The 18,650-nt window shown below is 40.4% G+C and overlaps 1 protein-coding gene across 2 annotated transcripts in view; it reads right to left on the bottom strand.

The window, feature by feature from the left end:
• xxylt1 (xyloside xylosyltransferase 1) overlaps nucleotides 1-18,650 on the bottom strand; it is a 35,084-nt gene that overhangs the window by 8,143 nt on the left and 8,291 nt on the right. For both annotated transcript variants that reach the window (XM_053513650.1, XM_053513649.1), the window contains exon 4: nucleotides 7,730-7,862. In XM_053513650.1, the coding sequence (XP_053369625.1) occupies nucleotides 7,730-7,862 (133 nt within the window). The remainder of the gene's footprint in view (nucleotides 1-7,729; nucleotides 7,863-18,650) is intronic.

The following is an 18,650-nucleotide window of genomic DNA, read 5'->3' as shown; positions in this document are numbered from 1 at the left end:
ATGAAGTAAAAACAACCCAAACTGCCTCAATCAGAAAATGTTATGTTTTCGAGAAACCAAGAAAATACTTAGATAGATAGATATATAGGAAGCTTATCACCCAAAGAACATCATATCCAGGGGGCAAGGGGTAGCTCAGTGGTTAAGGCATTGAAATATGGTTCGGAAGATCCCTGGTTCAAACCCCACAACCACCAAGTTGCCACTGTTGGGCCCTTGAGCAAGGCCCTTAACCCTCAACTGCCTCAGATGTATAATGAGATAAAAATCTAAGTCGCTCTGGATAAGAGCGTCTGCCAAATGCCTAAATGTAAATATCTTTGTTTAAGCATGGTGGCGGTAGCATCATGCTATAGAGCTGTTTCTCTTTACATGGAACTTGGACTCTTGTCAAGACTGAGGAAATGAATTCTTTTAAGATCGATGGAAGACCAGGATTTTGTTAAATCAGGCAGTTGAATTATGGCTTTGGCGTACTGAGAAAACATTCTACCTTGATAGTATTCAAGCACTAATTAAACACTGGGAAGTGTATTAGGGGACTATATAGAGAAAATAAACTGCGTTATTCTTTGTTCTGTTCATCTGCACAATTAATAGTCCTGGTTTGACTTAAACGCCTGTCATATATTGTTTAAACAAAGGCAAGAATGCCCAATTTCTTCAAATTATACCAACATTACATGACACTCATGAGTAGCCACATCGTAGTTGCTTCTGATGGGAAAAAGGTCTGCAAAAAATGTCACACTTTCAAAACAAGTTGTTCACTGGACAACCACAGCCCCTCCTACAAAGTGAGATGAATGACATCACTGAAGATTAATCCATGCACAATTAAAATAATAATTATAAATATATGTCTGTTTTTCTCTTCATTCTCATTATATTCTCTTCCTTTTTAATGTATGATGTTTAAGTACTTATTACGGTATATAAAACACTAATACACCTGCCAGTTCTCGGAAAAGTTTTGAACTTTGGCACTTAATCACAAGCCCGATGGTATCTTCAAGCTGACTTCCAAAAAAGGTTTTCAAATACGGTGTGTTAAAAGCAGTCCTTTCCCTTGAGTAAAAGTCTTATGATGGAAAGTGAACAACCCCCTCACGCACACACACCAACTCAGTCATAACAATAAATCCACTAGCCTAACAGTAAGTATGTTCCCATTGCGTCACCAAAACAGCTCTGAGTCATCGATTCCACAAGCTCTTTATATGTTCTAAGATATGTGGTATCTTGCACCTAGATGTTAGCAGCAGTGCCTTCAAGATTTCTAAGTTGTGACATGGGAGCTGCATGGATTGGTCTTTCTAAACTTTTAATGCAGTGTAGCAGGGTGCATTATGAAGTCTGCAACAATGTTTAGTTAGATGGTACGATATGATAAGGTAGCAACCACATAAATGCCAGGACCTAAGGTTTCCCAGCAGAACATAGCCCAGGGCATTAAACTGCCTCAATCAGCTTGTCTTCGTCCTATAATGCATCCTGGTGCCACCTCTTCCCCAGGTACGCAATGCTCATGCACCTGGACATCAACATGATGCAAAAATCGTATCCATCAGACCGGGCAATCATCTTCCACTGGTTAATGATCCAGTTCTGATGCTCAAGTGCCCACTGTAGGCTTTTTTAATGGTGGACACAAGTCAATATGGACACTCGGACAGTTCTGAGGATATGACACCTTCCTACTATAGCCAGCATTGACTTTTTTGCAGCAATTTGTCCCCCATCAGCTTTTAGGTGGAAGTGGACCAGATGGGATCGCATGCATCAGTGGATCTTCTGTATCCCTGACCCTGTCAGCAGTTCAATAGTTGTTCTCCCTTGGATTCCTTCTGGTAGGCACTAACCAGGGCTAACCATTTTGGAGATGCTCATAATTTAGTCCTTGTCAAAGTTACTCAGATCCTTATGCTTGCTTGTTCTTCATGCTTCAAACCCTTAAAGAACTGACTGTTTACTTGCTGCCAAATATATCCCAGCACCCAACAGATGCCATCGTAAAGAGATAAATACCTCTGATGCTGTAAATAAGAAATCAGCATCAGCACAATCTCACCGTTGATGTGGGGGAAAAAAAAAAGACAGTTGATGATCCATGTTTATGCCAAGGTTGCATGAGGTATTGGAAGGAACAGAGACACAGAAACCTGAAGTGTGAAAAGTTCAGAGAGATTACGATATTATGTTGATTATTATTATTATTATTATTATTATTATTATTATTACTACAGATGTGCTGTTCAGGGAATACTAAATATGATTCAGAATAACCGTCTCCATCTTCGTTCTTTAACCGCAAGCAAGTCCTTTAAACAATCAGCAAAATTTGATATGTAATGTAGCTAAAGTCAGCGTAAATATGACTCACTTATACTGTGATCAAATTTAATGTGAGATTTAAGATAGTGGCCCGATCAATCAGGACCTGCAGATCAAATATTCCTGTAATAAGGTGTGTACTGGAATAATACGTAGGTCCTAATTAGTTTTGGTAACAAATCTGACAGCATACTCTCATCGCTGGCAGAAGAACTGGTTATTTCTTAAAAGGACTTTGTTTCATGATCTGGCACGAGCTACAAAACTAAAAGTCAGCGATTAAAAAAAGAATCTTGAGCATTTGAAAATATTGGATAAAAAAACCTTTGAAACATCACAGATACACGAGTGAAAATATTTTGTTAATAAATTCTTCAGAGGTTTATTATGTAGAGAAATTTTGAGTAATGAATAGTGAATATATGGCCATAAATGTGCAACACAGCTAGAAATCTTTTGCTTATTAAAATGAGCAATTTTTATTCAACATGTCTGTATTCACCCCAAGTAAAAAAATATATATTTTATTTGTTACGAAACATATACAGCATGATAACAGTGAAATGCCTATGCGATTGTCTGTGACCCAAAAAGGAAAGAGGATAGAATAAAGAGATTTCACTACAGAATAGAATTAAACAAAATATTTACTGAGACATTCCAGCAGTCTAGTGATCAACAGAATGGAGACATTTCTTGTTTTCTTACTATACATGAAAAAAACTATTCGTCTCACGAGTACATCTCTGAAGCTATCCCCGTGCTCAGACATATGTTCTATATTTATGCTTACAGAACATGGAAACCTTTTCACACCCTTTCATCTTTACACGCTACATTAAATTGAAACTGAAGATGTGAGATGAATTTGCAATGACACACACTTAATAATATTACCTCACGTGATGTGGGTTTATGAGTGCGGCACAGTCACAAGCACCCCATGAAGCTCGCCACGCTCTGACACATGTTTAATCAGCGGCATGCTGTTTATCCCACAATGGGCTCATGTCCAAAACGGCCCGCTGGCGTGATCTTCCCTGCTTCGTTTAACTCGTTTTGCATACACAAACAAAATGACAGAACAAAGGGCAGGTAGAATTCTGTCAATTCTTTTTATAGGCATGAATACAAATACTTCGAGCATATAAACTGCCTGGCCATTTTTGGAAGGGTCAAATTATTGGGCTGCATCAAGCAAAGAAAACAACTAAGAAGATTTAAAATGACTGGAAATGGTACCAAGAAACGCCTTTTGAAGTTGCACAGTTAAAAACAGAGGTGTGTATAAAAGTAAAAGTCAGAGCATTTCCATACACACACACACAATGTGATGAGAACTCACAGGATTGCGACTAAACAGCTGTGTGTCCATAAGAAAACCACTTGCTAATGAGACCAATCAGAAAAAACACTTCAATTTGCTACGGAGCATAAAGATTAGACTTTGGAGAAATAGAAAAAGTTCATGTGGTCTGATGGGTCCAGATTAACATTATTTCAGAGCGATTAGTGCGCCAGGGTAAGAAGTCAGGGAATCACATGACGCGATGCACCCAGCCACAGTATAAGCCTCTGGAGGAAGCGTTATGATCTGTGGTTGCTTCGGTTGTTCAAGTCTAGACTCAGCGACGTTATGTGGCAATTACACAAGTCAGCTGATTGCCTAAATGTACTAAATGACCAGGTTATCACATCTATGGAGTTTTTTTTTTTCCCCCACTGATGGCACGGCCGTATTCCAGGACTCAAATTGTGAAAAAGTGGCTCTTGGAGCATGAGGAATCATCTTCACACATGAACTGGCCAACACATCGTGTGCTGTAACCAAAGCTAAAGGTGACTGAATGAAATCTAAGTTGTTGTTTTTTTTTTGTTTTGTTTGCCCAAGTGGTGGTGTAACTCTGTGACGGCTACATTTAGACTGTCAAAGTGACTCGGATTGCTAAATAAATCCGAGTAGATTCACGTCAAGAAATGAAATATCCAGTCAAAAGTATGTGGACACCTGACCATCACAACCAAACCAAACGACAACTGTTTCCAGAAGCACATAATTGTATAAAACGTCAGTATGCTAAAAAAACTAAACAAAAAAAACAACATACGTTTCCTTCACTGGAACAAAGTGAACTAATTTGTTCCAGCATAACAGTTCACCTGTGCACAAAGCGAGGACCATGAAGACATGGTGCGTTAAGTTCTAAAAATCTCCAAGCAATCTGGTGGAAAAAAAATAATTACAGAAAGAACAGTATGGCTGTAACGGATCACATAATTAATTGAGACACACACACACACAAAAAATAAATCTGCCTAGCAACTAGTGTAAATGATAGACAACGCTTTTGTTTTACAGTCATTAATGCTGCATGAAGTCCTGGTGTATCTTTCACCTGCCTATTTATAGCAGCAAATATGTTACACTCACGCTCAGGCACAAGCAAATGGAGCGAACAGGTGAAGTATGAACTCCGAATAAACGAACGGACGGCAAAGAGACAGAGCGTTCCTACTGACGCTTTGGTACACCTCACATGGCCTCGGAGATAAAGTCCTGCCCTTCTGTCAGCCAACAGAAATTCAGAAATATCTCTACTTAGAAGAAGAAAAAAATAAATAGCAAAGTGTTCCACAAAAGCCTGAGAAAAATCAATAAACCCGAGTGAGAAATGTCACTCTGGCACCTTCTGGTTGTGAACACGTGCTGATTTTTAACAGCAAGTCAGAGCTTGTATTTTTTTTTTTTTAAATGTCTTGTTTTGCTGTTGAGAACAAAACGTGCTCATTCCTTTCTACAGATACCTTCTCGAGACAGACAGTTGAGGAAGAATAACTGGTCTCCATACGTGTAGTCATCTCAGTTAAAAAGCTAATTATCATATCAGTACAGCTGGCTTGTTAAGTAAATATTTAACAGGCTTAGCTTGCTTGTCAGACACCGTGTCTGATTTACACTAGAGGTGTCTACATGGGGAACATACAGCATGCTAAATCGTTTTTTAATCTAACGAACGACATCTGTCTGGATAACGTCTCGGATTTCTGTCTCCTTTTTTTTCCCTCTGTCCTCAACCTGAGCATCGAAAAACTTATAGACGTAAAATTTTCTTCTGCCTGACTCTGTGTGTTGCCCTGGAGACAGCAAGAATGAATTCAGGCAGTAAAGACACCAGACCTGAGACGCACCGACTTAGACACAGAGAAATCTCCATGCTGATTATTAGGGTTCCAATATTTCTGATGCAGCACATCAGATTGCATTCTTGTTTTTCTCGGGTGATGAAGACATGTCCTGGTCTGGAAGGAACCTCGATACCAGGAGCTAAACCAGATCTATTTAAGGAGCACTCTCGCTTTGGCTCACTCATTCTCTATCCTATCCTAGGGGATTTGAGGCACTAGACGGGGTACACCCTGGACAGGGTGCCAACTCATTACAAGCAATTTGGAAAGACAGTGTATCCTAATCTGCATGTCTTTGGACTGTAGGAGGACACTCGACCCGGGAGGCACGAAAAACCGGATTCGAACCCTCGACCCTGGATGTGCGAGGCCACACTATTCCGCAGTGCTGCCAGAAAAGATATAAATATGTATTTTGTTTATAAACATTGAACATTCCTAGAATGCGAAGGATTGACACCCCGTCCAGGGTGACCTCCACCTTTAGACCAAGTTCCCTGGTATAGGCTCCAGCTACAGTACATGATACGCGGTATAGAAAATAAGTGATTAAATGAGTGAGTGAGTGAGTGAGTGTTCAGACGGCACTCCAATACCCGAGATACTGATGTGATATTTTATGCTCCCTTTATCAGGATAGATGACTGGCTTTAAAAGAAATCCAATTTCCTTTTTCTAAAAATAAAAACACATTTTATTTAGGATTTAATCTGGTTGGAAGAGAAAAGTTACCTAAAGACCAGTACAGAGTTCTTCTTTGTTTTTTTCTTGGAAATATACGATATGAATTTTTTTGATAACTCAATCCGGGTCAAAAACCTAAGAGCTCTACGGCACGTTAAGCAACTCGCCAAATATAGAGTGACACCTTCTGTGACCGACATCTTTTACGATCCGACCCGGACGTGCACGGACACGCCGCCCCAACGGAAAGACAAGAGGAAAGCTCTTAAAGTCCAAGCGCTAATTGTTGGTCGCCCAGTGGGGCCGTCTTGTTGGTGCAGGTGGCAGATCTTATCGCCTCCGCCATACTCAGCTCTCGCTGACGCACTGCTAACATTTCGGTGGTTAATTATGGACTCTTTGTTGTGGAGAAACAGCTCACTTGGGGATGAGTCTTTCCACTGACAGAACTTGCTCGTTTCATGCATGGATGCACGCGTTCATACGTCACGCTGTCGCAAAATATGAACCTTCGTCTTTGCTGCTCACAGATTTTTTTAAAAATTGTTTTTAGTTTTAATGGGGAGACAACTTGACTGAAGGGTCCACCTCTAACTAGGGACACTGGGTCCTCCATACGTGCTCAGGTTCGTCCTTAACAAATCTGAAAATAGCGGCGTAGCCGTGTTCACAGTGTCTGTAATAAAGCAACACCTCGATGGTAAAACTTGCATACCTGGACAAGCGTTAATTAAAACAGCATGAGCAAGGTCTTTTTCCTGCTGTTGGTCTGTGCGACACACAGAGAAATATGATTACAGTATTGGCTCACGAGCGGGTTCACGTTAACCTACACACACATACGGCTACAGACCCTGATATTACCGGATTGCACAACTTTTCCTGTTGATGTGTTGGAACAACAGTCCTGAGGAAATAAATATGAAGAAACAAGGGAAGTGGGGGGATGGGAAAGGAAGACGGGAGACCGACATGCAAATCCGGGTTTGCGGATGACTCTAGTGCCATCTAGTGAGGAGCCTGGATTTGTACTTTCACAGCTGAGATTTATTAAAAGACGTGTTCCTAATTAATTATAATGCATTGTTTTTTTTTTTTTTGTATGTGTGTGTGTGTTTGGTGAAATTTGGGTATGCAACATGACCACGCTGCGTGTACATACACACATACACTAGAAGCACTTATTTTGTTAATGCCTCATCAGAGCTGTTACAGCAGCTCAAGGGGGGAAAAAAGGACACTAAAAGCTAAAAGCTCTCTTCCCAGCCACTCGATGAGCAATGTTCGTCAGGAGAGGGGCGGAGGGGGGACAAAAAGTCCATTTTGAACAGGGTGGCACATTTACTTTGGCTTTTAACCTGGCCTAGTTTCAGGGGTGCGACACTCTCGGCTCAGAAGTCTGGCACTTTTCTCTTCTGCCGTGCAGTCGGAAAGAAGGTCAAGGCAACTGAAGTTTTGTATTTTCCAGAATAAGGACACACAAAAGAAAGTGGTGTGTGTGCATGTGTGTGTGCGCGCATAATACCTGTACACCGGCTGCATCTCTCGGACGATTCCAATCACGGCTTCGGGAGGGAAGTGCTTGAACTGTTGGAACAGGTCTCGAATGTTTGTCCTGAACTTGAGATCCAGATCCAATTGCACGATCCGCTTCATTTCTGGGTGAACAGTAAACCGGGCACGTTAAAGACGTAGACGGTGCGTTTAAAGTTGGATAGATTTAATAGCTTAATAGAAGTTTGTAATCCTTAAATCCTGCTGTTAGTCATTCGGCAAACTGATAACAATAGGACGATAACTTTATAGACCTGGTGTTTCGCTCTCTGTCTCTCGCTTACACACACTCTCTCAAATCCGTCCTGCAGCCTTGTTTTATTTGGCCCACATGAACTTGAGTTACTGTTCAACTCAACAATTTCCAAAATCCCCAACGTCCTTTGTACAGCACAAACGCAATCGGTAGCCCTTTTTCTGCTTTTTAAAATATCCAAAATGTTGCTACCGTAAATGGCTCGACTTTGTCTAAAGATAGGTTGTTTGCCATGCCTGGTGTGAGTCACGCTCGCATCTAAACAATGACTCAGAAGGACGTAGTGTGGTGTTCTGGCATTATCAGGAACCAGCAACCTAATCTCTAAAGAAAAAAATGGCAAGTGTGAAACATTCGAACATTTCCTGTGGATGTGAGACAGGAGTAAGAGCACGTCCACGTTCTAATACTAAAAGTGCACACAGTTCGTTATGCCATTCACGTGTTGCTCTTACCAGGCAGCGGAAAAACCGACTGCTAGCATCGGTGCATCCACATTGGTGGATTTGATTCATTAAAATCGGCCAATACGGAGGATGGAGGCTTGCTGGTGTCAGAAAATATAAACATCACATTTAAACCAAGTGCATAGAATGCAACCCGAGGACATCCTAGTGCACGTTTACTGTGTAAGTAAAGTATCAAGTCTGATGATGTAAAACATATGCAAGAATCATAGGACAGAATTTATGGCATGAAAAGAGAACAATAAATGCAATCAACCATACATCTTTAAAAAAAAAAAAAAAAAGCTACCTTTTTTTGACTAATCCATTGTTTCTTGCTAATATAATAAGCAATGACCTATTTATACTCATTACCTCTTTACAAACATTTAGTATGATAAAACTGAGTGATGAGGGCAGTGGAGAGGATCTAAGGTGTGTTTACGACCTGCGGGACAAAATTAATTTATCACCCTTAGGCCCTTTAGTCATGAGTTCACGGAAATGAGAGATAGGACGGCCAGACTCTGCTGATGCAAAAACAACCATGACGCAGAAACACCATTTGATTTTACAATATATAGGGCCCTTTGAGTACAGTGACCTCACTGTCATGTGCAAGAACCCAGTCTGAGATGACTTAAGCTTTGTAAAATGTAATATTTATCCTGCAGTCAAAAAGGCATGGACACGGTCAGCAACAATACTCATGTAGGCTCTGGAGTTTAACCATGCTCAATTGGTACTAAGTGTAGCAAGAAAATCTTCCCCACACCATTACACCACCACCGCCAGCCTGAACCGTGAATGGATCCATGATTTTACGTTGTTTACGCTGAATTCTGACCCGACCAGGTAACATTTTTTCCAATCTGCTATTCCATTGGCCGGTTTTGCTGAGGCCATGTGAATTGCAGCCTCAGTTTAACGTTTTTAGCTGACAGGAGCAGCCTGCTTTAAAGTTTTTAAAGTGTTGTCTGGTTTAAAGTTTGACGTGTTGTGTGCTCGGAGATGATTTTTGGCATACCTCGAATGCAACAAGAAGTTAACTGAGTTTATGTTGCCTTTCTATCCGCTCAAAGCAGTCTGGCCATTCTCCTCTGACCCCTGGCATTAAAAAGGCATTTACACCCAGAGAACTGCTGATTACTGTATACTTTCTCTTTTGCAGAGCATTCTCTTTAAGCCAAGAAATACTCAGACCAGTCTGTCTGGCACCAACAACGTTGCCACCATTAAAGACAGAAATGATCTTTCGTTCCCATTCTGATGCTCGGGTTGAACTTCAGCATAGAAGTTCACTTCGAGTTGCTGCCATGTAAATGCTTGATTAGATATTTGCATTAATGAGCAGGTGTGCATGCACAAGTCTAAAGTTTGATGGTCTTTCATGATTTGTTTTTATTTCTACACTGTAAAAACAATGCTGAAGGAGTCCAAAATATAATTGATAATTATATATTATAATTATATTATAATTGGTAATTTTTGAAACCGGTAACTCCAAATGACCTTTCCTGGGATGGTGTGTTTCACAAATGCACTTGATAATAATGTTCTTGCAGGAACTGTTGCAGAAGACCTTAAAATAACAACTGACTGTTGTTGTTGTTGTTGTTAATTAATTACCTAATTCCACATAGGAGGTTTAAAATTGCATCTTATTCATGATTTGGTATTAATTACTTGGTTTAAATTATAATTAATTACTCAGGACCAGGCCACAAACTCACCAGGCGATCCCAAGTCTATGATGCTCCACACAGGTGGCTTACTGACTGAAGAAGACAGCCGCGGCTATGATAATAAACACAGCATGTGGCAGGTGGGAGTCCAGATGGACTTAGTGGATTATGATTATACTCCAGTCTCCACCTCATTTCCCCAATGGAAACAACAGCAAGCGCTGATTCAGAGTGTTACAAAATGGGACGAATGTCGGTCAACCTAATTGTGCGCTTAACCCCTTAATCTCTCAGGTTCTGCCAGTGTCTTCTGACCCACTTTTTTCACTTTATAACCACACAGCTGTCCTATTAGATTCACTGTAGTAATTTAATCATTCAGAGCAGTTATAGATTAACATACCTTAAGCTATTACTTGCTGGCTGGTGCAAGAAATGCAAGAACCACAATAACAGTCTTGCATGCAAACACAATTCATGTATCCCAAAGGTTTGGGTTCAGGCCAGTGTGTTCTTTACTCTAAATTTTGGGACAGGGCTGTGGGGATCTTTTTTGTAAGGCCCACAAACGGATGTGTGTACTGTAGATCCAAAAGTATAAAATCAAGTGTAGCCACATCTGAAACCTTTTGACACAAAAGCAGCCAAACTGGTCAACATCAGCCTTAAGTATAATGTTTAATATGAAATCTGGGAGGATAAACTTAGTAGGTCACAAATGCACAACACAACACAAAGAAAAGCCCCAAAGCCGGAGTACAATGGTCCGTCACTGGCACATGGCCGCTGTAATGGTCCTCCTTTTGCAGTATGTCTTCGCATTTATCTTCTTGAAAAGTTGAAAGGTAAAGCAAGGCATTATCTCCTTACATTACAACAATCTTTTCTTCCCCTACCCTTGAGATGCCTCTTCATGTGACCTCTCAGTCACATGGAATTTGGCTGACAACATGTACTGTATGGCGAGGAATGGAAGCCTACCAAACTTGCAAGCACACTAATGTTAAAATGGTAAATACATAAAAATTTTATTAATTTTCATCTTAATTTTTAAGATTAAGGTGACAAACAGGATGGTGGGAATCTCTATTGTCTGGCATATTCACAGACTTGTATATAGGACACCATCAGGAAGCACAGGAGCATATCAGACTAGGAGACATACAGTGTCACCCCTTCCCTACAGCACAAACAAACACTGTGCTTCGGTATTAGCCATTATTGACTAGTCGTTCGGGGAGGGTTCGATAGCTGGATGAGACCGGGAAGAGCAACGAGAACAGACACACTCCCCTCTAGACATAGAAATAGACTCATTCAGTGGGTGACGGAGCTTGAATGCAAAGAAGTCATGAAATATGAATCGCATCTTTTTGAAACTGCTGCTCACACAACGTAAAGAACGGTGTAACACACTTGAAGAAAAGTGTTACGCGACCTCAGGATGATAAGGTGTATAAAGAAATTATCAATTATCACCACTCGGTAGCTGACACGTTTATTTATTTAATATTGTCACATTCCACACACCATACGGTTTAGTGTTAGCCCTTTTTAAACGAAACCATTAAAGTATGGAAGGTAAAGATGTTCTGAACGATGATTCAGTGACCGGAATCAGATGATTTTTAGCTTCATCGATCATGACCAGCCATCTGGGCACACTCAATCGGGCTAAACCCGATTCTGTTCCGAACCCCCACGTGGTTCCATACAGCACTCTTACTGTCTCAATTCAGATCACGAGTCTGATGATGATGTGCATGAACATGCCCATTTTTTGGTGAACTGAACAAATCAGTTTGCGACTAAAGAACATGAGCAGGTAATGAATGTGAACAGCAAAAGTCTTATTCATTATATTTCTAATACAGCTAATATTCTGTGATCCAAAAGAGAGAATTTATCCGTCCCTCCTCACACTCTTGCACTCTCACATCAATCACAGCGGTACGAACCAAACCTGGGCTTTTGTGCATTTCTCCCACCCTATAATTCAAAAGTCCAGTTGGCTTATAATTGTGTAAAACAGCTTGTGCTCCGGACAATGTCTGCAACCAGTGCAGTTTTAAAGAAATTTATACATTAAAAAAAAAAATGCTTTAGCATGTAATTTAATTTTTAATTAAAGAATAGTTACACTTTTTTTTTATTCTGTATATTATAGCTCTTAGAAAAGTCAATTTAAAATTGGCCAAAACCAATATCGGCAGGTCAAACTCATCAATATCTGGCAAGACAGTTGCATCCCTAATGGGTCTGAATAAAATTGTGTACAAAAACAAAGATTAATATTAAAAGAAACTAAACTTTTGATTTATTTAGCAACTTTACCTGACTTCTTCATTAGGCACTAAAGTGTACACTTAATTAGTTAAACCAACAATGCAAACACAGGTTTTCCCCGACTTACAAACGCGTTCCGTTCCGGGAGCATGTTCGTAAGTCGGATTTGTTTATAAGTCAGACCAAGTGAGCCTTATACACCTTTGACACGAATATATACAATGTAAAGTATATATATTCCCTACACTGCCATCATGTGACCAAAAACCGTAACCGCGCCTAAGGAAATTAATAAGTCAGGGACTACCTGGAAATAAAATTAATAAATAGAACGAAGGGGAATTAGCATCAATAAGCTGTGATAGTTTTAGAAATATAATATATTTGACACTGTTCAGTCTCAGAAATATATTTCTACACCAACACCTTTATGTTTTTACTTTCCTTGAGGCTGCTTTTTTCCGAGCTCCACCAGACTGACCAATTTTTCTACTTTTTCGTCCCCTTACGAAGAGTAAACATATAACAGATAAGTATTTCATACTACCTTATAATATATTCACTCGAAACGCGTGTTATATCGTTTTCGTATAAGTTTATTTCGCATAAGTTTTAATTGTTTTGCAGCACACCGCTTCTAGCCGGCTTTTCATTAGCATCGCTAGCCCGTTAGCCCAGCTATCACAAGTTTGTTTACGCTCTTTCGCACCGGTTATTTCTATTTTTAGACACCATGTCGGTTGTGTCTCTGCCTCTGTGTGCAGGTGAGGAGACATTGGAGCTGCACTCGGTGGACTTGGAGATGGAGGCCGTGGAGAAGCTGATCCGCGACCTACAGGTGAAGCTGGCCCGGCTACAGCAGCGGAAAGCCACGCTGGAATCATCGCGGACCGACGCTCACCTGTCCCAGGTAAATTCTCGGCATGAGAATTCTCCGACAACCTCTACTCCGCGTGCTTCTCTGCCCAGGTCCAACGCACCGAGGACGCAGCCCGCCCAGGTTTCCTTCACCCCGGCGCCGGGATACCACGAGGCCTGGATACTGCAGCAGCGGAAGACGCGCACCAAGCCCCGGGCGAGGACCTCTCCTCCTCCGCCACCACCCGTCTTCGAGATCTCAACCCGAAACCGCTTCGCTCCTCTCCGTGAGACGGCACACGACGCGCTGGTCATCGGAGACTCCATTGTCCGGCACGTGCGTGCTACCACAGCTAAAGGTAAGGCGTACACGCGCTGTTTACCTGGTGCACGTGTTCTTGATGTTGCTGCACAGGTGCCTGCGGCCCTGAGGAAGAACATTCGAGCTGTGGTTCTTCATGCTGGCACCAACGACATCAGGCTGAGGCAGACGGAGATCCTAAAGGAGGACTTCAGGAGCCTGGTCGAGAAGGTCCGCAGCACATCACCCACGACAAAGATCGTCGTATCTGGACCACTTCCGACATTTCAGAGAGGAATCGAGAGGTTCAGTAGATTATTTGCCTTCAATGAATGGTTACAATCTTGGTGTCAACAACAGAGATTACCCTTTGTTGATAACTGGAATGTTTTCTGGGAGCGTCCTAGGCTCTACCGCACAGATGGCCTGCACCCTAGCAGAGCTGGAGCAGCGGTCCTCTCTGACAACATCTCCAGGACATTACGAACCATATGACTTGCGGTAAGTCATACCTCAGATTCTTTAGATATCAGCCACAATACAACTCACCATACTAATAGACACACACACATAGCTTGTACTATAGAAACTGTGTCTGTTCCCCGAATAGTGAGAAAAAAGAATAAATTCGTTAAATCCAGCCGAAACAATCTGGTAACCATTAAACCAGAAAAAGGCCAAATAAGTAATCGAAGTCTACCTCTAAAGTTTGGACTTCTCAACATTAGATCCCTTACGCCTAAAGCACTTATTGTTAATGAAATGGTATCAGATTATTGCCTTGACGCACTCTGCCTCACTGAAACCTGGCTTAAACCAAATGAATATATTGGTCTGAATGAGTCTACTCCGTCAGGATATTTTTATAAGCACGAGCCCCGTCTAATTGGTCGCGGTGGTGGTGTCGCCACTATCTACAAAGATGTACTCACTGTTACTCAGAAAATAAGGCCCAGGTTTAACTCATTTGAAGTGCTCGTCATTAATGTTGCACTTAATGAAATACATAATAAACCCGCGCTATATTTTACTCTGGCCACCGTGTACAGACCCCCAGGGCCATATGCTGATTTTCTTAAAGAATTTGGACATCTGCTATCAGACCTAATTGTTAACTCTGACAAAGTGCTGATAGTGGGTGACTTTAACATTCATGTAGATGATGCTAACGACACTTTAGCCCTCGCATTTATGGACTTACTAAATTCCTTTGGGGTTAAACAAAATATAAATAGATCAACTCACCGCTGTAATCATACAATAGATTTAATTATATCTCATGGTATAGATGTCACTAATATAGAGATTTTAACTCAAAGTGATGATATCACAGATCATCACCTCCTGATATATACTCTACCCGTAGAACAGATTAACTGTGTCTCTCCACGTTATCGATTTGTTAGAAATATGAATCCGACTACTAAAGACAGATTCACAAGTAATCTACCGGATCTGTCCCAAATTCTTATTAGACCCCTAAATGCAGACGATCTAGACGAAGTGACCAGCAGCATGGGTACTATTTTTAGCAGTACATTAGACACTGTTGCTCCCATCAGATTAAAAAAAGTTAGAGATATAACACTTGCTCCTTGGTACAATAGTCATACTCGCGCCCTAAAGAGAGCAACCCGTAACCTTGAGCGAAAATGGAGAAAAACTAAATTAGAAGTTTTTCGAATTGCGTTTAAAGACAGTATGTGCAGCTATAGACGGGCTCTAAAAACCGCTAGGACCGAGCATCTTAGCCAACTGATAGCAAGAAACCAAAACAATCCCAAGTTCTTATTTAGTACAGTAGCCTGCCTAACAAAACCTAAGATGCCTGCAGAGAGTACTCCACAACATTTTAGTAGTGAAGATTTTATGGACTTCTTTAATGAAAAAATCGATAGCATAAGGAAGAAAATAACAGAGGTTCAACCTCTAATAGCATCTCATGATCTAGTTCAGCCTAGAGCTTCACATTTAGATTTTCAGTGCTTTACAGGTATAGGACAGGAAGAGCTGTATAAACTTATCACCTCAGCTAAATCAACAACGTGCCTGTTAGACCCAATACCAACCAGATTTTTAAAAGAAGTGATGCTTACAGTTGAAGAGCCACTTCTAAACATTATTAATTCTTCATTATATCTAGGTCACGTCCCTAAACCTTTGAAGCTGGCAGTTATTAAGCCGCTTCTTAAAAAATCTAATTTGGACGCGAATGAAATAACAAATTATAGACCGATTTCAAACCTTCCGTTCATATCAAAAATATTAGAAAAAGTAGTATCAGCTCAAATATGCACATTCTTGCAGGAAAACAACATCCTAGAAGAATTTCAGTCAGGTTTCAGGCCCCATCATAGTACAGAAACTGCACTAGTTAAGATTGCAAACGACTTGTTTTTAGCTTCAGACCAAGGCTGCATCTCAATACTAGTCTTACTTGATCTAAGTGCTGCATTCGACACCATAGATCATAATATTCTCATAGACCGCCTACAAAATCATATAGGTATTCAGGGGCAGGCATTAAAATGGTTTAGATCATACCTGTCTGATCGATACCATTTTGTAGGTCTAAATGGAGTACCATCTGATGTAATGCCAGTGAAATATGGGGTCACACAAGGGTCAGTTTTAGGACCTCTCCTGTTCTCAATTTACATGCTTGCCCTGGGAAACATCATTAGAAGGCATGGGATTAGTTTCCATTGTTATGCTGATGATACCCAATTATACATCTCAACAAAACCAGATGAAATACCCAAGTTGTCTAGATTAACAGAGTGTGTCCAGGACATAAAAGATTGGATGACCAATAACTTTCTTTTACTAAATTCAGATAAGACAGAGATATTGCTCATCGGCCCAAAAACCAGCACACAACAGCTTTCACAATTCAGCCTGCGTTTAGAAGGATGTACTGTTACTACTAGTTCAACAGTAAAAGACCTGGGCGTGATATTAGACAGTAACTTGTCTTTTGAAAATCATATTTTCAATATCACAAAAACAGCCTTTTTCCATCTTAGAAATATTGCCAAACTTAGGAGTATCCTATCCGTATCTGATGCAGAAAAGCTAGTTCATGCATTCATGACCTCCAGACTGGACTATTGTAATGCATTACTAGGTGGTTGTCCTGCATCCTCAATAAACAAGCTACAGTTAGTCCAAAATGCAGCCGCCAGGGTTCTCACTAGATCCAGAAAATATGATCATATAACACCTATATTATCATCCCTGCATTGGCTACCTGTTCAATTTAGAATTAATTACAAAATAGTACTACTTACATACAAGGCTTTAAATGGTTTAGCTCCCTCATACCTAACCAGTCTTTTGATACGCTATAATCCACCACGTCCCTTAAGATCACAAAACTCCGGACTTCTGGTAATTCCCAGAATTTTAAAATCTACAAAAGGGGGCAGGGCATTTTCATATTTGGCTCCAAAGCTTTGGAATAGCCTTCCAGACACTGTTCGGGGAGCAGACACGGTTTCCCAATTCAAAAGTAGGCTCAAGACGCATCTCTTTAATCTGGCATACGCGTAACTCATCCCATAACCTCATACTCCAGTACACCTATCCTGAATGGCAACTACGCTAATTCTCTCCATCTTTTCTGTATTTTTCTACCCATCCTGAGACATCTGGAGATTGTGCCAGCTTCAGTAGACAAAGGCCAACCCTGCGAGGTTTCTAAGGCATCTTGAGAAGGACCTGCTCCAGCTAGATTCTGCTTTATGATGGCTGGAGCTACACATCCTGCTCCTGTGCTTCCAGTGATCTGACCCCATCTGCCCTCTGCACCTACTGCTGAACTGAATCTACACAACTTCTGATATATTAAACTTTCACCTGCACAACACACTTGATGTTATTTCTATCTGTTATCACCCAGATGAGGATGGGTTTCCTGTTGAGTCTGGTTCCTCTCAAGGTTTCTTCCTATTACCATCTCAGGGAGTTTTTCCTTGCCACTGTCGCCGTCACCCTTGGCTTGCTCATCAGAGACATTTCATTCATCATTCATTCATTTCATTATTATCTAGACATATTTTTCTCACACATACACACTTCCAAATATTTTCTTTTCTTTTCTAAAAAAAAAAAAAAAAAAAAAAAATCGTAAATTTTTTTTTTTTTTTTTTTTTTTTTTGTGAAGCTGCTTTGGGACAATGACCATTGTTAAAAGCGCTATATAAATAAAATTGAATTGAATTGAATTGAATAGACCTTGACAACAAAGTTCAGGTGTGAAGGGTTGATTAGATCATGATTTCATAAATCTTTGTGTATGTGGAACAGGAGTTCTGACTGCTCTTATTTAAATCAGATAAAATGGCACCCAAGTCTGCTGTAAAAGGTGGTCTTGGGCATGGTACAGCGAACTTGGGCATGTTATTTAGTACAAATTAACCAGTGCTGTCTATAGACTTAGGCGGACATAAGGTGGTCAATAACTACTAAAGATTTCTAAGCAAGAAATTAAACGTTCTTGAAAAATAAGTTGTCCAGGTTCTTGAATGTTACTTGGGAGATATTTAAATCTGTCTGAAAGCTGAGAACATGGACATGAATAAAGTACTATTCGCATCGTGCATCCTTGTTTGTGTGTGTTTGTTCCTTTAAATCCTGTTTTCAGCACTTCAATCTACCTAAAGGTCCTGGTTATGGAGATTTTAGAGTTGCTGACCTGAATATTTGTCCATGAGATGATTGAAGCTTATCCGTTTTTAAATATGGAAGCTGCTCTACTTTTAACTGCAATGTTGTAATGGACAGGAAAGAAAAGAATGATTGAGATGCAAAGGAATCTGCTAAATATTTATCTGGTAGACTGACAGATCTAAAACCATCTGGACTGCAGGCTAGTTGGATAATGACTTCAGTAAATTATTGATTAAATTACTTTCGAATGCATGTTACACTCTAAACTCAAAAGCTTTTTTTTTAACCTTAAATTCAAAAATCTAGCCTAATTTAATATTGGCACCCTGTGTGCGCTTATGTGATTTACCAGTACAAAGCTAACTTTTTCACTGGCCGCATATTTAACA

Source organism: Clarias gariepinus, chromosome 15 (genome assembly GCF_024256425.1).
Source record: "Clarias gariepinus isolate MV-2021 ecotype Netherlands chromosome 15, CGAR_prim_01v2, whole genome shotgun sequence".
In the NCBI taxonomy this organism is placed as follows: domain Eukaryota; kingdom Metazoa; phylum Chordata; class Actinopteri; order Siluriformes; family Clariidae; genus Clarias; species Clarias gariepinus.
Note: the sequence above shows the minus strand (reverse complement) of the source record. Positions and strands in the feature narration are given on the sequence as shown.